Genomic DNA, 20,794 nt, shown 5'->3' with positions numbered 1-20,794 from the left:
CGACATATTTAAGAAGGAAAAAGACCCGGTACTGCGTACGTGAGAGACGTGTATATCGAGTAATTAAGTAATCAATAGATGTAAAGCTAGGGAGTAAAGATCATTTCTATTGGTTGTTTTGTGTGTCGATCACCGGATGAACCAATCACATTCTTAGATTTGTGACCACGTGAACTCGTATACAAAGCTAAGCCAATCACGAAGCCGCGTTTTTGAATGGGGTGTAACTCGGTGTAGCATCAGTTAGCTTAAGCGAGATGAACACAGATCCTTGCATTTTTTTTAACCAGCCAAATTGATTAAACAAGAACGGATTAAAGACAGTCGTTGCTGCAGGAGGTAAGATTTGCCACCCAGGACTTAATTTCATTGGTGTTCGAAATTTGGAGTAATTGTTGTTTTGTGGTGTCCGTCGTCAATGTTTTGTTTGGTCTCGGTGCAGCTATGGAGGTGGCTGCATTGACGTTAGCTCTCAGGCGATAAGGTAGGGGGAAGTTGTGTGACGTTAGGGTGATGGGAATAGGTGTATTACTCGCTGATACTAATTTGTTCGAATTATTTAGAGGTGAACGTGCATTCGACGTTGTTTTCAATTCAACACGCATCTGAAGCCTATCTTCACTGTCACCTTAAATGAAATGCTAACCATTAGCCAATAGCAGCTGTGCGAAACCGCCGTCCTCGCTAGCAAAAACAGCCACCTGATCGCCAAGTAGCCTCATTTTACTCTCACTATCCAAGTGAACAATTTAACTTTTGTGGAGATTAGACACAGTTTGTGGGGCATTAGCCGATACCGGCCCCAGGCAGAGTTAAATGGGTCATGCAGGCCCTTTTTGTTGTGTTCCGACAGCTGGGGTTCATGTTGCTTCCTCCTCTTGGTGGCCCAGACCTGCCTTCTAAAAAAGGACTTTCTGTTTGCTGTGCGGTTATAAGTTGATGATGACGAAATCGAAACGTTAAACATTATTTAGTTCGGCTTGCAAGGTTAATATTCTGCTAGTTGCAGCACTACGGGCTGTTTGTGCAAATAACTTTGAACCGACTATTTGCTCTGTATTCGTGTGAATGGTTGGTAGTAATTGCAGTGACAACATGTGCAATATTAATATTATTATTAGCTTGCAGTGAATTACACATAACTTGTATGGAAGCCCTACCAGCTGAAGTCCAGAAACGCTGCGGGGGGGGGGGGGGGGGGGGACACAGAGATCAAGATCCACATGATTAAGTCTCTTGATTCTGGAAGGAGCAAAGCCAGGGGGCCTATGATCCCCAAGAACATCTACCCTTTGTTTAACCACTGTTTAGGAGATAAGTCCCTTTATGACTACCTTACCATAGTCACAGCTATATACCTCCAATATAGCAGCGGCCTAGACTCTCTGACCCGAATCATAGCCCATCACCTACTCTCTCGAGTGCCACCCTCAAATAAAAATAAAAATATTAAAATTAAATGTATGGCTGCAGAAAGAGGGACCCCAGTCACCTGTTGTAGGACGTAGAAAAGTTTTATAATCAATACTATTGTGCAATTCTTGCCAAATGCTTTGCTCAACTTTTGAGGAACATGACTAAAGTGTAGAGCCGCCTACACCACAGCATTAAGACTAAGAGTCAGGATTCAAGCGCTTCATTTTCACAAGTCTTGACCAGCACTTTACATGAATGGATAAACACATACGCGCCATTTATCATGAGTAGAATGGTGTTTATAAAATGACAAACGAATCTTACTCAAGCGATTACATCTGACAGCATTAACAGTCAGGATTAAAGGTGTCTGATTAAAGTACAGCTACATGTGTTGATAGCAAGCCCTTAAACCACCAGAACCATGGTGCAGCAGAACCAGCCCACTGCCAGCATGTGCTCATCTCGGCCCGGCTCTCCGGGTGTAAGAGCCGGTCTCCTGGCATGTCCTCCATGCTGTGGAGCAGCAGGTTGTGGGCCGAACAGGATAAACATTTATTGACCACACTAAAAGTAAATGTTTCCGAACATGAATAAGAATAAAAACAGACAGGAATATTAGTCTACAGTAATATGCTCTAGATAAATACAGGGGGACCTCTACTTATGAACGTCTCTACATGCGAATTTTTCAGGTTACAAAGCGTCTCAATGGGAAAATATTTCCTCTTGTTACGAAGGAAATTTCAGGATACGAAGGTCAAAAATACGCTACCGCTGCTACTTGCAACTCGCGGAGTTTAGTGAACACAAACCTGCTTGTAGCTGCTCTGTCATTGGCTATCGCCTAGCATCTTCCTGTCATCCCATTGGCTAGGAGGGACGTCAATCTGTACAAGTTTGTGTGCATCGCCTTCGTTTAACTTTTATTTATTGTGGGTGTTCGTATGTTTGTCCATTAGATGGCGGTGTTACCACAAGTGTTAACATTCATGGCTAGTAATAACGGCTAATATAAAATTAGCCTGTAATAAAGTTCATTTTGCTCCTGGAGAAGCCTTGCACTGAATTCCTACATTTATTGTGCGGTGATCTAATTGTAACATGTATTTGTTACATGTTTTGATGCATTTTTATGATTTATAAAAAAAATTATGTCCGAATTTTTGGGGGCTTGGAACGGATTAGGGCATTTACATGGAAAACGCGTCTCTACTTACGTAATTTTCAGGTTACGAAGCAACTTCGGGAACGAATTAAATTCATAAGTAGAGGTCCCACTGTATATTTCTTGTCAAAATTAAGAGTTACAACTACGAACATGCTGCAAAAAAAAACATAAAAAAATTTAAAATGATGCTTTTCCACAGAAGTCAAAACATTTTTCAAAGTTTAAACTATTTAAACTTTAAATATCTTTAAGTATTTCTGCTCTTCACAAAAATGTTCCGGTCAAAATCCAACAAATTCAAAATATGAGCATGGTCCAAAAACCCCCAGGAAATGTAAATCAAAGTTTGCCTTCTATCAAACCCCTCAAACCGGATCAGCAGCTGTATTTCTGCTCAGGCTCCCATTTGCCAACATCTGCTTCACCTTCAGCATACGGTTCTTCAGAACCCCCCCCGTAAATGACCGGGCTTTGAAAGGCTCTGTATTCAGAATCAACTGTTCTTTCCGCCGTTGTTAAGGACAAGGTTTGACGTTACAATAGGTTTGCAAATGTTAACATACGCTTAACTTGAATGATGTGAGAATGTTCACAGGTACGGAACAAGGGAAGACAGCCGTTGCACTGCATTATGGGATCTGTAGTTTGTTATCAGCGCTTCATAACGCCGGATCATTAATAACAATAACAATAGATAAATGTAAAATGATCTCGCGGGCCAGATATTATTGTGTTACTAGCTTAATGTCACAGCATTTATGGACGTGTTGTCCTTGGGGACCTGGAGTTCATCAGGATACAAACGTAGATAAGAGCCAGTCAGGGAGCAGTGGCCCAGGCTGTTGGCACCTCACACACAAACATTCCAATTTGGTGTTGTCACCAACCACTTTAACTATTCACATTTACAGTAGTGTGAGAGGGACAGATTTGGAATTTTAGATTAATGCTCTGAAAAGGTAAAGTATAAAGTCAGAAACAGTAATAATCAGTTAATTAAACAGGAATCGTGCTTGAACTCGGCAGTGACATTTGCAGAAGTTCTGCTTTTGTTGTTGACTGCTGCAGAGGGCTAATGTAAACTAATTTAGAGTTACGGCCACAGCATAATGCTCTGCAAACCATGAGAATGTATCTGCAGACACTAACCCTAACCCTAACCCTGTTGCTCATAGGGTTATTGACCCAATGTTCTGTCCCTACCAGATTTACCTGCAACCCAGAAAGGACCCATGGCTACTGAAGTACCCCCGGATATGATGGGGACCCCTCACCCAGCTAGGATGTCGCTCCTGAACTCTGGGCAGCCAGTCCGAGACCAGATTCTCACCAGGGAACCAGCCATAGCTGAGACCCCTGAAAAAGCAGTGACCTCAGAGTATGGCACTACTCCAAAACTCCCGCCTCAGCCTGCAGACCCAAATGTAGCTCCGGGCCTTTCTCCAGGTACTGAGTTACCCCCTATACCTCTTCCACAACCACCAATGGGTGCCAAAAACCCCAGCTGCAAGGTCATGACCTTCCGGCCCACTATAGAGGAGTTCAGAAATTTTGCCAAGTACATCGTCTACATGGAGAGCCAAGGAGCTCACCGAGCTGGCCTGGCAAAGGTGAAACTATAACTATAACTTACGAACATCAGTTCATTGTATGTATTTCTGCAGGTTACTGTAAGACACCAGGCATTAAATGTTGTCCTTCCTTAGGTGATTCCCCCAGAGGGATGGAAGCCTAGGAAGTCCTACGACACTATCGAGGACATGGTGATCCCGGCTCCCATCATGCAGGTGGTGACGGGACAGTCTGGTCTGTTCACACAGTATAATATCCAGAAGAAGTCGATGACTGTGGGTGAATATCGCAAGCTGGCTAACAGTAAGAAGTAAGTTATCATCTGTTCACTCAGTTCATTATCAATAGTAACGTGACACCGGTGAGTTGCTCTGCACATGCAAAAGTTTGGAGCGATAAAGTTGGACGTTAAAGTAGATTTATGGCTGGTCCACACTCTGCCTCAGCATGTGAAAAGGCTGCCTCTCTTTTCAGGTATTGTACTCCTCGACACAAAGACTTTGATGACCTCGAGAGGAAATACTGGAAGAACCTAACATTCGTCTCGCCCATTTATGGCGCTGACGTCAGTGGCTCCATCTATGATGAGGTAAGATGTTTTAGTCTGTGGATATTTAATCATTCATACATGTTTGGTGTAGGCCAGGGATGCATATTCTGAAAATTTGACAGTTCAAATATTTTAACAAAAGATTGTTGGTTGCTGATTGAAAATATTTGATACAACAGCGCCATCTAGTGGACATTATTAAAACCTCAACCACATCGGTTGAATTTGCCAACCCTAAATATTGATTTATTTTTTATAACAATAATAAAACAATTCTCCAGGGTATCCAAGAGTGGAACATTGGTCACCTCAACACCCTGCTGGATATGGTGGAGCAGGAGTGTGGCATCGTTATCGAAGGTGTCAACACTCCCTACCTCTATTTTGGCATGTGGAAGACCACATTTGCTTGGCATACGGAGGACATGGACCTCTACAGCATCAACTATTTGCATTTTGGACAGCCAAAGTCCTGGTAAATAGCATTTTATATTTTTATTTGCACATATTAAATCCACACCTTTGGTTTGTCAAAACGTGTTTGACAAACTTCTTGTTTGACTGAGAAAGTGTAAATTTTAGATATTTTTTTCCTCATAGAAAGAGGATTCTTTAGCTGCTATGAGGAAGACAAAACAAACAAAATCATATCAATAGTTTTACTGACTAAGATATCTTTTGAGATTTTAGTGGTGTACTCCTGGGTAGTTGATGGGAGCGTGACCCCCCCCCCCCCCCCCTCCCTCCCCCCCAGAAATTGCAGAGCCATTTGTGAACTCCCCCCACAGCTCAGCCACCTTCAGTGTCCTCTCCCACCATAATGACGACTGCTGCTGCACTCACGCTCAGAAATCTGTCGCAGACTAAAGCCCGAGTCACCTGTCACTTTCTCGTCCCTGTCCTCTCGCCCCCCCCCCCCCCTTTTTTTAATTGCTGAAACATTCTCAGCCAGCCCCTGGGCATATCACTGGAAGTGCTGAGTCTTTTTCAATGTCCAACCGTATTGACATCAAACTCTTCATTATCCCGAAAGGGGCAATTATCAGTTCAGCCAGTGGTCTTACAGGGAAGAGCACACATGATAGCAGTGGTTCCGAGTAAAGGAAATTAAAGTAAAATAAAGTAAATCATGTTTAATTTGTTCTTCTGGGACAAAAGCCTGTGGATTCAGCTGTCAGAAAATGATCCTGTTGCCCACAGAGAGAAAAAAGTTCAAGCCTTCATTTGCTCTGTTTTAAGATTCATGATTTTTTTTCCTCAAAAGAAAGAAGGGACAGCCATGTTGTCATGGCAACTGTGGTCTAAAGACAGAATGTGTAGGATGAGGTGTAACGATTGGCTGATTTTTATTTATTTTTATTTTAGCCACCGCTGACAGGAAAACACTGACTTTCTCAAGTTTTAATGTCTATGAATTGAGTTTTGTGTCTCTTCAAAGTAGATTCTTTAGCTGCACATAGAAACATGTTTTCATGATAATCCAGTCTGTGATTTATTTATTTTTTCCAAGAATGTGTACATGTTAAGACCTTTAGGGACATTGTGGCTCATTGTCTGACATTGTGGCATTTATATTCCTACTTAACCAAAATTGTGAGATGTGCTGCTCTAGATACGAGCCTCTGCTCAGCCATAGTGGTGTAATCCTCTCAGGAAGAACATGCACTGAAAGATTGCTCCGCCATGAAGCTCTGAGCTTTAGCTGCAGGGGGCAGTGTGGCACCGTCTCATCGCTTATCCTTTCAAGGTCTTTGCTCTGGCGTATTACACCGTAACACTGTTTTTTCTTTATTCTTCCAGTCATTATCAAGTGTCAGTTGGCTTGTTAAGGTGTAAAGGTAGTTGTTAATTACCCGATGCCACTGAGATGTTTCTAAATTGGGTGGAATAATTGAAGTGATAAAGATCATTGTCATAACAGATCAGATCACCTTCTTTCATTCTCCCACATTCTCCCAGTGTTCTGCAGGATAACAGGTAGCAAGACGGGTTAGCGCTTCATTATTGACAGCATAAATGGGCCAGTTAATGCTAACAAGAAGAGCTTCATTTCCATCTGCAGTTGCAGTAATCGACCCATGTTGACGACATGCACAGAAAACAGCAGCAAATGTGTAACAACCTTATAACACTTTGATCAGAACAGTTGGGGGTTTATGTAATGTGTTCACCTATGAGAAAAGGAGAGAATGAGCAGGATAGTAGCATGACTGGTGTTATGGGTAATTTCCTTCTGTAAAATGGGAAGTGCTGAGGGCAGTGAAAGATCTCATCTCTCCCCAAGGACTAATTTCTCCTTGTCCTGCCCTTTACTGCTCATTTCATCTTTTCCAGAAATGTCCCTTCAAGTGATTACATTTTCAAGAAGCTGCACAACATTCTTTTAAAGGGCAGCACATTGTTCTATGTGTGGCTTAAAGTGAAAAAAAGGAGAAATTGAGTGTATATATAGATTTTTTTTGTACAAAGCATCTTTATTGTTAAGTTCATGTAGTTTTTGTATGAATGTATTCTTGACTCCCATCCAGAACATCCTGCATCGATGTGCCCATGAAGATAAATGAGCCGCTCTTAATGGAAGAAAAACAGAACTCTTGTGTTATTGTTGATGCTTTGCAGTAGTTTGATTGAGACACGTTTCACATTTGCCTTTTTATCTGAAGGTATTCCGTCCCACCCGAGCATGGCAAGAGGTTGGAAAGGCTGGCACAAGGTGAGGCCCCGTGTTTGCTTTCAGCTCTCCGCGCTCATGCTTCGGCACTTATTTGTACAGTAGACACGCTGATAAACCAACATTCATGTGGTTAAACGTGTGTCAGATGTTTAAACTGCTCTTTCAGTATTGTTTTACGTTATTATCCATCTAAAGAATAGTTTACTTAAAGTATAAACCAACAATGTGGCTCAAAGTTTTGGTTGGCACAGACTGCCAAATGTTAATGACTTCTTCCAAAAGCATCAATAGGATTGTCTGAGGAGAATCTGACAAGTCGAGTGTTACTTAAGCACCTTTTCAAACATTTGACATCTGTTGCTCTCGCCAATTCTTCTATTAGCGTAGTTTTAATCATGGCACAGTTGTTGGAGGAACTGAGAGAAAGGGTGCAGCACTGGAGACAGGAACTTAATTTCCCAACTCAAAAGGACAGAATAAAGTCTTTAAGTTAATATCATTCTGCAGAGAGCTCGGAGAGCCAGCTGCATTTTAATGAGGATTAATACTCAGGCTCTGCTGGCACATTATTCACTTTTATCAGCTCCAACAAGCAGGCAGGCGATGAGAGAATAGACGACTTCTTCCTCCCGCTCTTGCTTTGTAAAGTGGAACAGAGGCTAAAACAATGCATTGAAAATGAAGGGTGAAATAGGTGTCGATTATACTGTCGTTCACATTAAATTTTAACCAGGCGCTGGCTGGGACGGGACCCCCCTTTGAGGCACCAGTGGGCAGAGGCACTAAAGAGTGGGAGACAGAGTGATGGTGGAGAAATTCTTGCTTTTGATTATGCGGAGGCTGTCTGGGCTTCTGTCTGCCAGACCAAGAGGGAGCTTTTGTTTTAGAGAGAGTCCAGGGCTTTGAAAACCCAAAATGTCAGCAGGATGTGATGATCTGAAAGCTATTCTTTGTTTTCTTTTTACAAAATGGATGGATTATTTTGCAGAATAGTTTTTAGGCTCTCCACTTTCATACCAACAGCAGCCCAGTTTTAAGTATTGGTCATGTGAAGGTTCTTTCAAGCCTTTAAAAGTAGGGTTATTTGCTTGTGCTTTTCTTACTCTTCCATCCTCTTTGCAGGCTTCTTTCCTGGTAGTTCACAAGGCTGCGATGCATTCCTTCGCCACAAGATGACGCTGATATCTCCATCCATCCTGAAGAAATATGGCATTCCATTTGACAGGGCAAGTAGCCCCTCGTCTCGTGTTTTTGACAGTGAATATTTTTGTTTTTGGCAGCCTTTTGTGTAAAATACAGTATACATTGAATTGCTAGATTTCATTAAATAATTTCCAATTGGCTCATGTTAAACTGTTTACCTGCTATCAAAACTAGAAATCCTCTTTAGATTTTAGTATAATGGGTTTTAAAATATTCTATTGCGTCAGTTTTTGGTCTTTGTAGTACTCAATAAAAATCCCCTGCGCACAAATCAATAGATAAAAGACATAATGCAGAGCAGCCACACACAGAATCTGCCTTGGTTAGTTTTATTTCCCTGTCAGAGTGTTAGAATAAGGGTGATCAAGTTGCATCTCTTGACTACGCTGATGCAGTTTTCACAAAAAATAATGTTCCACCTTCAGGTATTTAGGCTGACAAATTAGAAATATGTTTAACATTAACAATTTGAACATTGTCAGAATAAGGCAGAGCTCCGGGGTAGGCAGATAGAGCAGTGTTGTTTTAGGGAACGTAACATTCCCTTAAAGAAGATAAAAGTTCTTTCCTTGTTTACACATGGCGCCTTTGTGTCGGCGCCATTTGTGATGCTTACTGTTCACATATATGGCCAGAGCACGACTACTTTAGGTCCTAGATGAGTATAAATGTTGTTGTTTTCATTCAACAGGTGACTCAGAACGAAGGCGAGTTCATGGTAACGTTTCCTTATGGCTACCACGCTGGTTTTAACCACGGCTTCAACTGCGCTGAGTCCACAAACTTCGCTACCCTGCGGTGGGTGGACTACGGCAAGATGGCTACCCAGGTAGGACGACGGAGTCTAGAAGTGTTTAGCTGCAGCATTTTAGGGCTTTAAATGAGTCGGTACCAAACCCTGAGGAGAAATGATTTGAAATTGCTGCCTAGAGACTAAATTGAAAGAGACTGGTGTCGCTGTCACCAGTCTTGTATCGCATCGGTTTTCAGTACATTTATTTTAGTTTATCTGCATGTAGATGAATCCACTTTATGGCTTTTCTCTCTCTGCTTGCCTGCACTTCAGCTCTGCGCTCGTCATTTGTTAGTCCTCCTCAAACTCCCCTCCTCTAATCTCTGACATATTTTTGGTTTCTCTGACTTTACCCATGAGGCCGATCTTTACTTAAGAACCAATAGCCCAGGCTTCTCTAGTCATCCCTCCATCCACCCCAGTGCTTTAGGGAACGTCTCAGTCAGAGACAGAGACAGAGAGGGAGACTGGACCAGCAGAGCTGAACCAATGACAACCAGCACTGCATACAGACATAAATCTGAGAGAAAACATCTGGACTGATGAGACCGATCTATTATTCCCTCTCGGTCCACCTCATTCTGGCCTCCCTCCATTGGCTCCCTTTGCATTTTAGACTTTATTTTAAGATCCTTTTATTTGTTTTTAAATGGTCTCGCCCCACCCTTCCTGTCTGAGCTGCTCCATCCTTACACTCCACCCGGTGCCTTAAGGCAGCTAAGGAGCTGCTCCTGAAATAATAAATACAGCAGTCGGGTCAGTATTTATTAGTATGAGCCAACAGTCCAAGTTCCACATATCATAATGATAGAAGCTTCACCAATGAGAAAAATGTATAACAGCAATTTTCCCCGTAATAAAATGTAAAGTATTGAATTGGAAAAAAAAAGCTAAAGAATCACACACACAGGCGGCACCATCCATCATCCTCTCGTCCACTCCATCTTTGGCTCAGTCATCTGTTAACTCTCCCTCTCTGGCCTTGCCCCCACAGAGGTTCATATTGTCAGAATAAAACAGACGAATGATGCAGCTCGGTATCAAATTTGTCACAGTTTGGGGGCTGCCAGCACGCAACTGGAAAGAGGAGAGGCTGAACTTAGGCGTGTTTCATATCTTCTTAAGTACGTGCCCCCATACAGCTGAGCCATCTGTCTGTCTCACCAAGCAGACACACACTTGCCGTGTGGAAGTAGGAACACTGTCAGTAACCCGTTTGCTCTGCACCTGCTTGAAACTAGCTTTATTTCTATAGATATTCCAGACTTTAATAACCCTTCTGGAGTCTGTCTGGCTCTGCTGACTGTCTACATCCTGGACAGTTTGCCCAGCAGCAGTAACCTTGTCTGCCTTTTGAGCCACTTGGAAAAGTACACGAGTGGTTGTAAACAGACAATAGATAGATTGATGGATAAATAAAAAGGACTTTGTAGCTCAAGGGACAAAGATTCTCCACAAATTTAGACAGATGGATATTCAAGTAAAAACAGTAGAATTTGAATCTCTGAAGCTTCTTCAGATGTAGCAACAAAATAGTGAAACAGATTTTATTTTCTTTGCTACATCAATTTGGTTTGATTAGGAGTACGTTTACACTGTAGGGGCTCATGGTTCCTTTAGACGTTGTACATTTCTAATTTACTTCTTTCCTCTAGTTACATTAGGTTGTGAATTTTGCTGGTCCGTGACAATAGCAACCACCACTATAATCTCTTAATAGGTCAGCAATGGTAAAAAAAAAAGAGCCTTTATGTGCAGTGAAGAATGAAACGGCATATTTTACTGCAGACAATCACATAAGGAATCACTCGAAAATGTGCTGGAACGCCTGCATCCTGTCCTCGCAAAAGTGTTCAAATTAATTACCTGATTAGGTACAAGCAGCAGTTAATAGAAGATGAATGAATAAATAATAAACGGTCAAGCAGAGCTCCAGTGTTTCTCATTTTACTACTTTGTTGCATCCTGGCATGCTGCCACTGTTGCTATTGGCTTCATTGTGCTACCCAACATCGCACGCACACATGCACCCCACCCAACCGCACTGTAATTTCTCAATGTTTCTGTCTATCAAACGGCGTCTCGATGAGATGCGTTGGAGGTATTGTTTTGCAGCGGCAAGTGAGCTATTGTGTTTCCAGTAATTGAACAAGAGACTTTCTGCACAGCTCAAGATATAATGTGCCAGAATGTAACAGCAAGCAAAGCACAAAGGAAAATATTTCCCACCTCCCTCTCTTCCATCTCCCTCCTTGTTTTCATTTATTCAGTGTTATTTTTATTTTTTTCCTACTGTACAAATATGATGTTTAATATTCAGCTCTGTGGTTCCACTGAACAGTTCTGCCACTCATCTTTCCTGTAGTCGGCAAATGATTAATTGATCCGTAATCTCTTATGAGGCTTTGGATGCTTGTATGAGTGAAAACAGTACAGTTTCCATCTGTTTTCCTCCTGGGCCAATCCTCATTTTGGTGCATTCAACTCTTCCTCTTACTTTTTAGTGTTCCTGTCGTAAAGACATGGTGAAGATCTCCATGGATGTGTTTGTGCGCTGCCTGCAGCCAGATCGCTATGAGCTATGGAAGCAGGGCAAAGACAGCACAGTGCTGGATCACCTCAAACCCACAAAACTCAGCAGCCCAGAACTGGAGAGCTGGAGGCAACGGCGCATAACGTATCGAGAAAATCTCCTGCGAAGGTGAGAAGCCACGTTGCGTAAATAGTTCAGTGTGAAAGTTCTGATACTTGTTATGTTCATTATAAACTTTTCAAAGTAGGCTAAGTTTCAAAGTACAGGAAGTGCGATGAGAATTAGAGATGGTAGTTGGAGGGTGTTGGGGAAAGTTTCCTCCCAGACAGATGGAAACTTGTTTGTTTTTTAAAACCAAAACAAAAGAATCAAAACCATTTAAAAAAAACCATTATTTCCCCAGACACGTGTAACACAAACCCTTTTTTATGGTTTGAACATTTTTATTCCCGTCTCCTTGCACAGAGCCATGCAGAAGATGAAGCAGTTCCGTCGCTTGAAGCTGGAGGAAGTGAAGGTGCTGGCAGGGGAGGGCATCGAGTTGAACGCCGCCGAATACCAGCAGCAAGTGGAGAAGCGCGAGGCCCAGCGGCGGAAGGAAAGGGAGGAGCGCTTGGCCAGAGAGGCCATGATGACTCTGAAGGCCATGGAGCAGGAGGAGCAGGAGGAGCAGAAGGCTGCTGAGACAGCCGCCAAAGAAGCTGAGACGCTTGCTGTCCAGGGTAAGGACGAGGGTCGCAGTGACGAGGTGAAGATGTTGCTGTTCCTGTGATGCGTCACGTCTCCGCCTCTGCTATTTTGTTTAACCAGAACCTGAACCAGAACCTGAGGCCAAACCTCCGAACCTGACGGAAAATATCGACAATAAGAAGCACAAGAAGCCGAAGAAGATCGTGAACACCCATACGTCCATCACTGGGTTTGAAAAGGCGTTTGAGCAGTTTGCAACTGCTAGCGTTCAGAGTTCAACGGAGGATATGGATCTTGGTTCGGAGGCGGGAGAACCTCCAACTCTAAAACAGATCTCACAAGAGAACCAGCTGGATCTCAGTCCCACCCAGGTATGTTTGTAAAATATGCTGCCCAGCAGTAATGATTACTGGAGCAACTCACTCAGGAAGTTTGTTCTGCTGCTCGTTAATAACTGGCTTCTCTTTGGTCAGACGGGCTTCTCTAAGATGAAGATGCCTCCAGAGGTAAAGAAGAGCCGGCGTCACCCCCTCAGCAAGCCACCCATGCGCTCCCCTCTGTCCATCTTAAAGCAGGACCCGGCTCCTGATAAAGGTGGGTACCCTTTCTCCAAGTCAAATGCATCTTATCTTCAGATTTTAAAAATCATCCACTTCCAGGATAAGTGGAAGATATATATTTGATAAGAACAAGTTGTTTCTGCTTCCGTTGATTAAAATACACAAGTGAGTGGTGCAATGAGCTTTCTGACTGAATAAAAGATGATTATAATAAACGTGATCTTTCAATGAACCCCACAGCCATCCTAGTATTTTATTCCTCCTGTGTTCTTCCATTGATCATTCATAATTGATCACATTTATTGTCTTCATTGCTGCACAAAGTCAAGACTTTTCTTTTTATCTGGAGAAAAAAGGGTGGAGCGGTCCCTGTGGGGCTGGTGAAATAGAGGCTGCAGGGCATCTTTACCACTGTTTCAATCTGACTGACAATTATTGATCCCAGACTTCTCAACTTCCAGTGGCTCCTTTTCAAAGTCACTTTAAATCAGCAGCAGGAGACCTGACACAGGGTCTGTTGAATCAGGGGGAGAGAGAGAGACAAGATGCAGAACAACAGACTGGATCCATAGCTGCAGGGACAGTACTGTTAAAATCAGGGACATAATTAATGTCCCTGATCTGAGGAATCCTCTAGTTGTCTGTAACAGCCAGTGCTGTTTTTGGTCCTTGGCAAGGTCCAACTTTTTTTTTTTAATGCTTCAGATTGTATTTCCAATTACTGCTCATATCACTTTAGTAGTTTTCTCTTGACTTATTTAATCGATTGATGTTATTAATTGATCTCCATCTGAATAGAAGGTAGCAGGTTGAAGATGGCGCTGCTTCCAACGGTCTGTCTTCAACATGTTTGCTCCTGTACCTTCAGAGCTGGCCCCCATCATACCACTGGAAAGCGACATGAAGCAACAGGAGCATCTGTGGCAGAATCAGTCCCCCAACTTCCTGGCAGAGAAGGCCTTCAATGCGGCAGTGGCTGCACTTGAGCCTCACTGTGCGATCTGCTCACTCTTCCATCCCTACGCGCAGGTAATCAGAACCTCCTTGGACAAAGTCACTGCTCAGAACCAGTGCCGAACTGCTGTTTGGGATTCGTTCTGCTTCATAAAAGAAAAGCCTACCGTACTTCTGTTTAGTCACTATCATTTCTCTCTTTGACCCCCCCCCCCCCCCCGTAGCTATCAAAAGACGCCACTTCCTCTGGCTTGTGCTTCTCTTCCTTCCCTCGTCACGGCAGTCGGACTCGTCCGCTGATTCCTGAGATGTGCTTCAGCGTTGGCGCCTGCAACTCTGAGCCTCCACCCACCAACTCTCACATCGGAGAGGATGGAACCAGCCTCCTGCTCTGCTGCTCATCTTGCCAGATGCAGGTTCATGCCAGTAAGTGCCTTCATCATTGATTAAAACAAGAACAGTCGCAGAGACACTGAGTGAGGCTGAGATTCCTCAGATTTACAAACGCGCCCAAATTTTTCGATACTTTCGCAATGGAGCAAAATTTCTACATTTGAATCTCTTGAACCTTGAAACTAGCAGTTGCGAGCGCAGCGTACTTCTCAGAAACCGTCTCGGGCAGGAACGCTGCACTGACAACAGTTTCTCCCTCTGGTCCCCTGAGACTGGAGTTGGGAAAATAAAAGGTACAGAAGATCAGACGTAACTGCATCAGCAGTGAAGGAGCCCGTCAGCTCAATTCTCCTGCTGCAGTGCTCACACAGGCATCCTGTTTCAACTCTCCTTGACTCGCACTAAACTAGCCGAGGTGCTGCCAAAGCACTGTTCAGGTCTCCCTGCACGTACCACCAAATAGTCTGTGCACGCTGTTTTCTGCATGTTTGGTTGGGACTTTGCTGCAGAAGTCGAAAAGCAGGTGACAAATGTTAAAATTGGGGCGTTTTAAAATGTTTCTCCGAACACGACGGCATTTAATTTGAAGTGTTACTGAAATTATTGGAGTGAACGCCTTACAAAATGCTAGCAGGGGGATTTGATACACGTACACTGTCTGCCTGCACATGCACGCACTCTCACTCACTCCTGGGGTCTTATTATCCTTAAAGGTGGGGCGTACCCTCAAAATGCCAGCTCATTAGTCACCCAGGGATGAGCCGGGCTCAGCCAGGAGAGCTGCAGCACAATTGATAAGAGGAAATGAAGCAGAAGGAACTCCTGTCAAAAACGGCAGCCCTGCAGTCCATCTGCTTCCCTTCCGTTTGTTTTACAGGGAAGGTTGAAACCTTTACGCCAATCCTAAAGTTTGAAATGATTAATCGATCCATACTGATTAGTCCCACTTGTTTTGTTTTTTCCGTTCAATAAAATCAATTTGCAGGCAGAATGTTAAATGAGCAGTTATTTTAAAAATTGTTTTTAAAGGCTGCTCATGCTGTATAAGACAATAATTGCATCCACCAAAGAAATCTGGTTTATAAAAACTGCTTTTTTACAGGTTGTTATGGCGTTAAGCCTGATTCTGTGGGAACATCCTGGACATGCTCAAGGTGTGCAAAAGGAGCGTGGACAGTGGTGAGCAGCAGCATCAATAGAATCTGGACTTATTAAAGCAGGAGGAAGAGCTCAGATTCAAAAGTTTTTTTGTGTTTATCCAGGAATGTTGTCTTTGTAACTTGCGAGGAGGAGCCCTGAAGATGACTCTAGACAACCGGTTAGTTTTCCTCCAGCACTCATGCACACCTGAATGTGTAGACTCACTACCTTCAGTCACCTGTCGGCAGTATGGTGACGGCTCTCTCGTCTTCAACCAGGTGGGTCCACGTCATCTGTGGCATCGCTGTTCCTGAAGCTCGCTTTGTCAATGCCATCGACCGGCAGCCAGTGGATGTCAGCGCCGTTCCCGACTCCCGCAAGAATCTGGTAAATAAGTGTGATTCAAGGATCTACAGGAGAGCACCATCTTTGTTTTTATCTTGTCACTGCTTCAGTGGAGTCTGACACTGATCTCCTGCACTTAAACGCATCATTTCAGTAGAAATGTTTCTAACCAAAATGCTACTGTAATAGCAAAACAAGGAAGTTCCTTTTATCCGAATAACCAAAGTCTGCTTCCTGTTTCCATGGCAGAAGTGCGTGTTGTGCCACCGTCAGAACCGCGGCGCCTGCATCCAGTGCTCACAGGAGAAATGTGCCACTTCCTTCCACGTCACCTGTGCTCAGCTTGCAGGAGTCGCCATGACGCCGGCAGACTGGCCGTACGTGGTGTCCGTCACCTGCCATAAACACAAAAAAGTCCCATCAAGGGTGAGTGCGGAGCACAATTTAAGCTTTTTAGGTAACTTGTAGCCAATCAAAATGGATTTCATTCATGTACTTGGTGTAATCTGCTCACAGAGGGATGTACAGACATATACGTTTAAAAGACTCATAACGTTTTCCCAAGACTGCTGATTCGTTATTGTCTGTTTGATCCTGATCTGAATGGTCTTTTTCTTTAAATTCTAAAGTCTCGGAGAATAACCAAAGGGCCGGAGAGCATGACCCTGGGCCAGAAGGTGATCGGTCGCAACGTTGACGGCTGGTACTATCACTGCACCATCATCGGCATGGCAACACAGACATTCTACGAGGTCAACTTTGACGACGGCTCCTATTGTGACAACCTGCATCCAGAAAACATATTGGTGAGTGTTTAATATCACAATTAAACAACAGTAGCTTCACATTAACTGTGCTTAAACGCTGGTACAAACACGAGTATGATGAACTTTAAGGAGCTTGGAAAAAATGCTTTTAAAAAAAAACAAAAACAGGTGCTTTTTCAATTAACATTCAATTAGCGCAACTGTGCAATGGAAAAACAAATGAAGTCTCATGTCAACGTCACTAAAAGCCTGAGAAAATGTCCTGTTATTTTCTGTTTACGCCCCATCTGCCCCACCTTCACGGCTCCCCTCCGTGTCCTCCAGAGTCACGACTGTCTGCGGAGCGGCCCCCCCGATGTCGGGGAGCTGATCGTTGTCGCCATGCCTAACGGTCAGGTCGTCAATGCTTCCTACATCCGATCTCACACCCACATTTATTACCAGGTGAGTTGTACACCTGCTGCTGCTGTGGCTGAGCGCAGCCTCTTTGCTACATATCCTCTGGGGCACATCGAGTGTTTCGGTGGTAAATGTGTGGAGCGTTTGAAAAATGGGAACTGAGATCGTTACTCTTCTGTTTGCACCCAGGTCGAGTTTCAAAACCAGAGCCAGCAGATGGTCAAGCCCTCGGAGCTCCATCACCTGGACCAGGAGCTGCCCAAGAGGGTGCGAGCTAGACTGGTGAGTCCACGCCGCCCGTCCGGCCCTCGGAAAAGTGCTGCTCGTTTGTTTGACGCCGTCATGTTTTCCAGGGAGTTAAAATTGCTGTTTGTTTTCAGGCCATACCTGGAACACAAGATGGTCCCTCATCCGACGGAGCCCAAGCAGCCAAACGCCCCCGCCTGCCCTCAGGTCCAGCTCCGCCTGCTCAAACCGCCACGGAGACAGGCGAGCCCTCCTGCCCTCTGAGGACATCGACGGTAACGGCACCGGCAGAACAGCACAGTATTAATGCGCCCCCGACCTCGACGCCGTTACCCCAGCACAGCACAACTGCAGCCAAAGGCTTCCAAATGGACACCAGCGTCGCCCTGGCACCAGCGTCCACCTCAGACCCCATGCTGACTCCACAATCCACCCCCTTTCAATCCATGTTGAACTCCGACCCGCTCTTGTCCTCTCCTTCCCCCCCTCCACCCCCTCAGCACCTGGTTGACAACTACATCCTAAGCACTGGCTACGTTTCCTACATGGAGACGCTCCTCAGCGCACATTTCCCTCAGGACGACGAGCCTGCAGCCCTGTATTAAAAACAATCCCCCGATATAGTCCGGGCCGAGCCGGGCCGGGCCGAGCCGAGCCTAGCCGGCAGGACGTAAGCTAGGAGAGTCTACTGAGTGACAACTGTTTCCTGGCTGGGTCAGCAGGAGCGGGAGGACACAAGCACTCTTGATGCATGATCCTTTTCTACTTTTTATTTAATGAATTTGCAGTGAAGCTTTGGCCTGTAATAAAGCAGCAGCTGAAGAGATGGAAGTGGTTTCTGTTTTTTCGTTATTTCCCCAGAGGTTCCCCCCCAGCTGCTGCGCTTTTCTCCATTCGTGTTTCGGTGGTACCGACTTCATACCTCGTTGGACTTCCTTGGTGAGAACCCCCCCCCCCCCCCCCCCTGTCGGCTTTGCACAGGAAGCTCATTACTGGGACTGTAAATATAGTGTTGATGCGCTGATGGACTTAATTTCTTTGTCTTTTACTCAACAATCACACAACCAGCAACAAAGTGTCTATTTTTCAATGCAGCCCCACGCGGCTTTTAAACGGGAAGAGCCCAAACGTCAGTGTCCACCTCCGGGATATTTTCAGTGCTGTGCTGTGTTTGAGAGGAAGGAACATTGAGGGAATGAGTTTTTAAAAAAAAAAAAAAAAAAAAGGCATGTATTGGTGGAGAAATGCAGTATTTATATGTCGGAGTCGAATATTGGAGTATTTGTATTAGGACGCAGGATGCATTGAATAGTGTCACCGTAGTAACGAAGCCTTTCCCACTGACGTCAGTGTTCATTTGGTTCTCAGGGTTCCTACTTGGAAGAACTAAAGACTTGGCTTGGTTAAAGAAAGGAAACTGCCTCTACCGCACCCTCGGAATTCACACTTCAGTGGGTGTTACTCATATTTAATTTTCTCCTCTTGGTTTTTCTGCTGATATCTTTACAGTCATATTTCTGATTATCATTAAAACAAAGATAATAGTTCTCAAGCAAATATGACTAATATGTAGGGACACTAAAATAAGGAATGGTTTTGTACCAGTCTTGGTTATAAATGGATGTATAAATCAATATTGTGTAATATTAATTGTGTCGTCTGTATTTTCTATTGATGTGTCCTTATATATATATATATATATATATTAATATGAAATTCATTCCCAAAGCTGGTGGGTACAAATTCTAAATAACCTTTTATTTTTCACACGTCAAAGAATTTTACTCGGTTTTCTTTTTGAAATGTCCAGAGGTGCTAAAGTGTTATTAAACTGCTGATGAACTGAGTTTCCTCACACTGTTGTCAATTAGCGTGTTCCTTTATTCCCGTCATAACGGATGAGCTCACGGCGCTCCTCGCATCCGAGATATCCAGGGAGAATACACTCTCTGTTGCCATGGTGACGAACCCCCTCTACCTTTTTGATAACCCCGAGATTAAAGGAAAAGCGGAGCGTTTCCAGCTGCGCCACTGACCTTCAGCTGTGTTTTGGTTGGCATGAAAACCGATTTTGGGCCGTTACTTTGAGCAACCTGGGGTATTTTATGGAAACTCGGTTCTCAGTTATTGATTAAACGAAGCTGCTGTGGCCGAGACCCGCCTGACGTCCGCCGAAGCAACAGGTCCCAGTTTAGAGTCTTTGTTCTCCGCCGTGCTCCGCGGCTTTACTCCAATGAGCTTTCTGCCGCTTGGAATTTTAAACTCCAGTAGAACAAATGAAGAAAACGTCAACAAATGCCGGGGGGAAACAAAAGCACATGACAAACTAATCTGCCCCAAAGTGTCGCCGCCCAGTGGCGATGGCGAGTACTGCACATCGACGCCAACTGACGTCACACCTGCGATTCCGACATTTGCTCTCGCTGTGAAAACATTTGAAAGGTTAAAACCAAGGAAGGACAAGGAATAAAAGGGAGTCCTCTTAAACAAGGAGCTGTTTTAAGCGCTTTTATCAACAGAGACTTCTTTTGGTTTGAAGCCGTTTGTTTTCTTCTGCAGGCGACGGCCTGAGGGGGCAATTTAATCTGTGACCTGATGACAGTTCACCAAAATTGGAGGGGGTGTTCAAACACTCGTATCTGTGCGCACAGGGGCTCCGTTGCCCTTGCCTGCATCAGGGTGGACATTAAAATTCTCAAGTGCCTACTGGGTCTTTGGAAGAGAACTGGGAATGTGCCAACTTGGCAATTACTTTAACGACTTTGTTCCCGAGCTGAACTCAGTAGGTCAAACTAAAGGAGAAAACATGAAGACGATGAATAAAAATGTTCAGTTTGGTTCTGAGAGAATGTGGGGGAGGGGATTTTATTATTTTGTGCTTGATTTGTACTTGTGGGGGCAGAAATCACTCACACACACACACACACACCTGTGGGTTTAAATGTTGTGGCAGCCATCAAGGTCAGTCTTCACCGTAACGTCCTTGAGACTGGAACCCACGACCCGCTGGATGGCGCTGAGGCGGCTCATCAGAGAAGGGAGCTGAGTAAATGCAGATGCAGCCGCCGCATGCAGATGAAAGTGGTAATTATGTTGACGAGGCGGTCGATATGACAGCTTCCATTACAGCCTTAAGCTTTTATTGCACTTCTGCCTTGTAAATCACGGGGCCGGAGCCGTGAGGCCGTAATGACTCGGCTGCCATCAGCCCCTGAACCTCCGAGGAGGACGGAGGACATTCAGGCGACCTACCTGTCTTCATTAACATTCTCTGGAGGCTGCCGGGGCCATCAGCTCCAGATCAGACACATTTGAATGCTTCATTTGCCTGCTGTTTTTCAGTCTAGTTAGCACAATTGCTGCACAGTCTGGTGCAACTGGATTGTTT

General features: G+C 44.3%; 1 protein-coding gene across 1 annotated transcript; it reads left to right on the top strand.

Moving 5' to 3' along the window:
* The first annotated feature begins 200 nt into the window (after window positions 1–200).
* Window positions 201–19,252, top strand: kdm4b (lysine (K)-specific demethylase 4B). Its single transcript, XM_029828437.1, has 22 exons — window positions 201–339; window positions 3,794–4,197; window positions 4,294–4,469; window positions 4,634–4,748; window positions 4,991–5,184; window positions 7,373–7,422; window positions 8,506–8,609; window positions 9,278–9,415; window positions 11,884–12,080; window positions 12,378–12,634; window positions 12,723–12,973; window positions 13,076–13,196; window positions 14,031–14,191; window positions 14,341–14,542; window positions 15,612–15,688; window positions 15,772–15,827; window positions 15,928–16,036; window positions 16,244–16,420; window positions 16,624–16,800; window positions 17,086–17,205; window positions 17,350–17,442; window positions 17,541–19,252. The coding sequence occupies exons 2-22, from the start codon at window positions 3,820–3,822 to the stop codon at window positions 18,009–18,011; spliced, it is 3,624 nt and encodes a 1,207-aa protein (XP_029684297.1). The 5' UTR covers window positions 201–339; window positions 3,794–3,819; the 3' UTR covers window positions 18,012–19,252.
* Window positions 19,253–20,794: the final 1,542 nt, after the last annotated feature.

The sequence above is a fragment of the Takifugu rubripes genome, chromosome 20 (genome assembly GCF_901000725.2).
Source record: "Takifugu rubripes chromosome 20, fTakRub1.2, whole genome shotgun sequence".
In the NCBI taxonomy this organism is placed as follows: Eukaryota; Metazoa; Chordata; class Actinopteri; order Tetraodontiformes; family Tetraodontidae; genus Takifugu; species Takifugu rubripes.
This window is presented reverse-complemented; position numbering and strand designations above follow the sequence as displayed.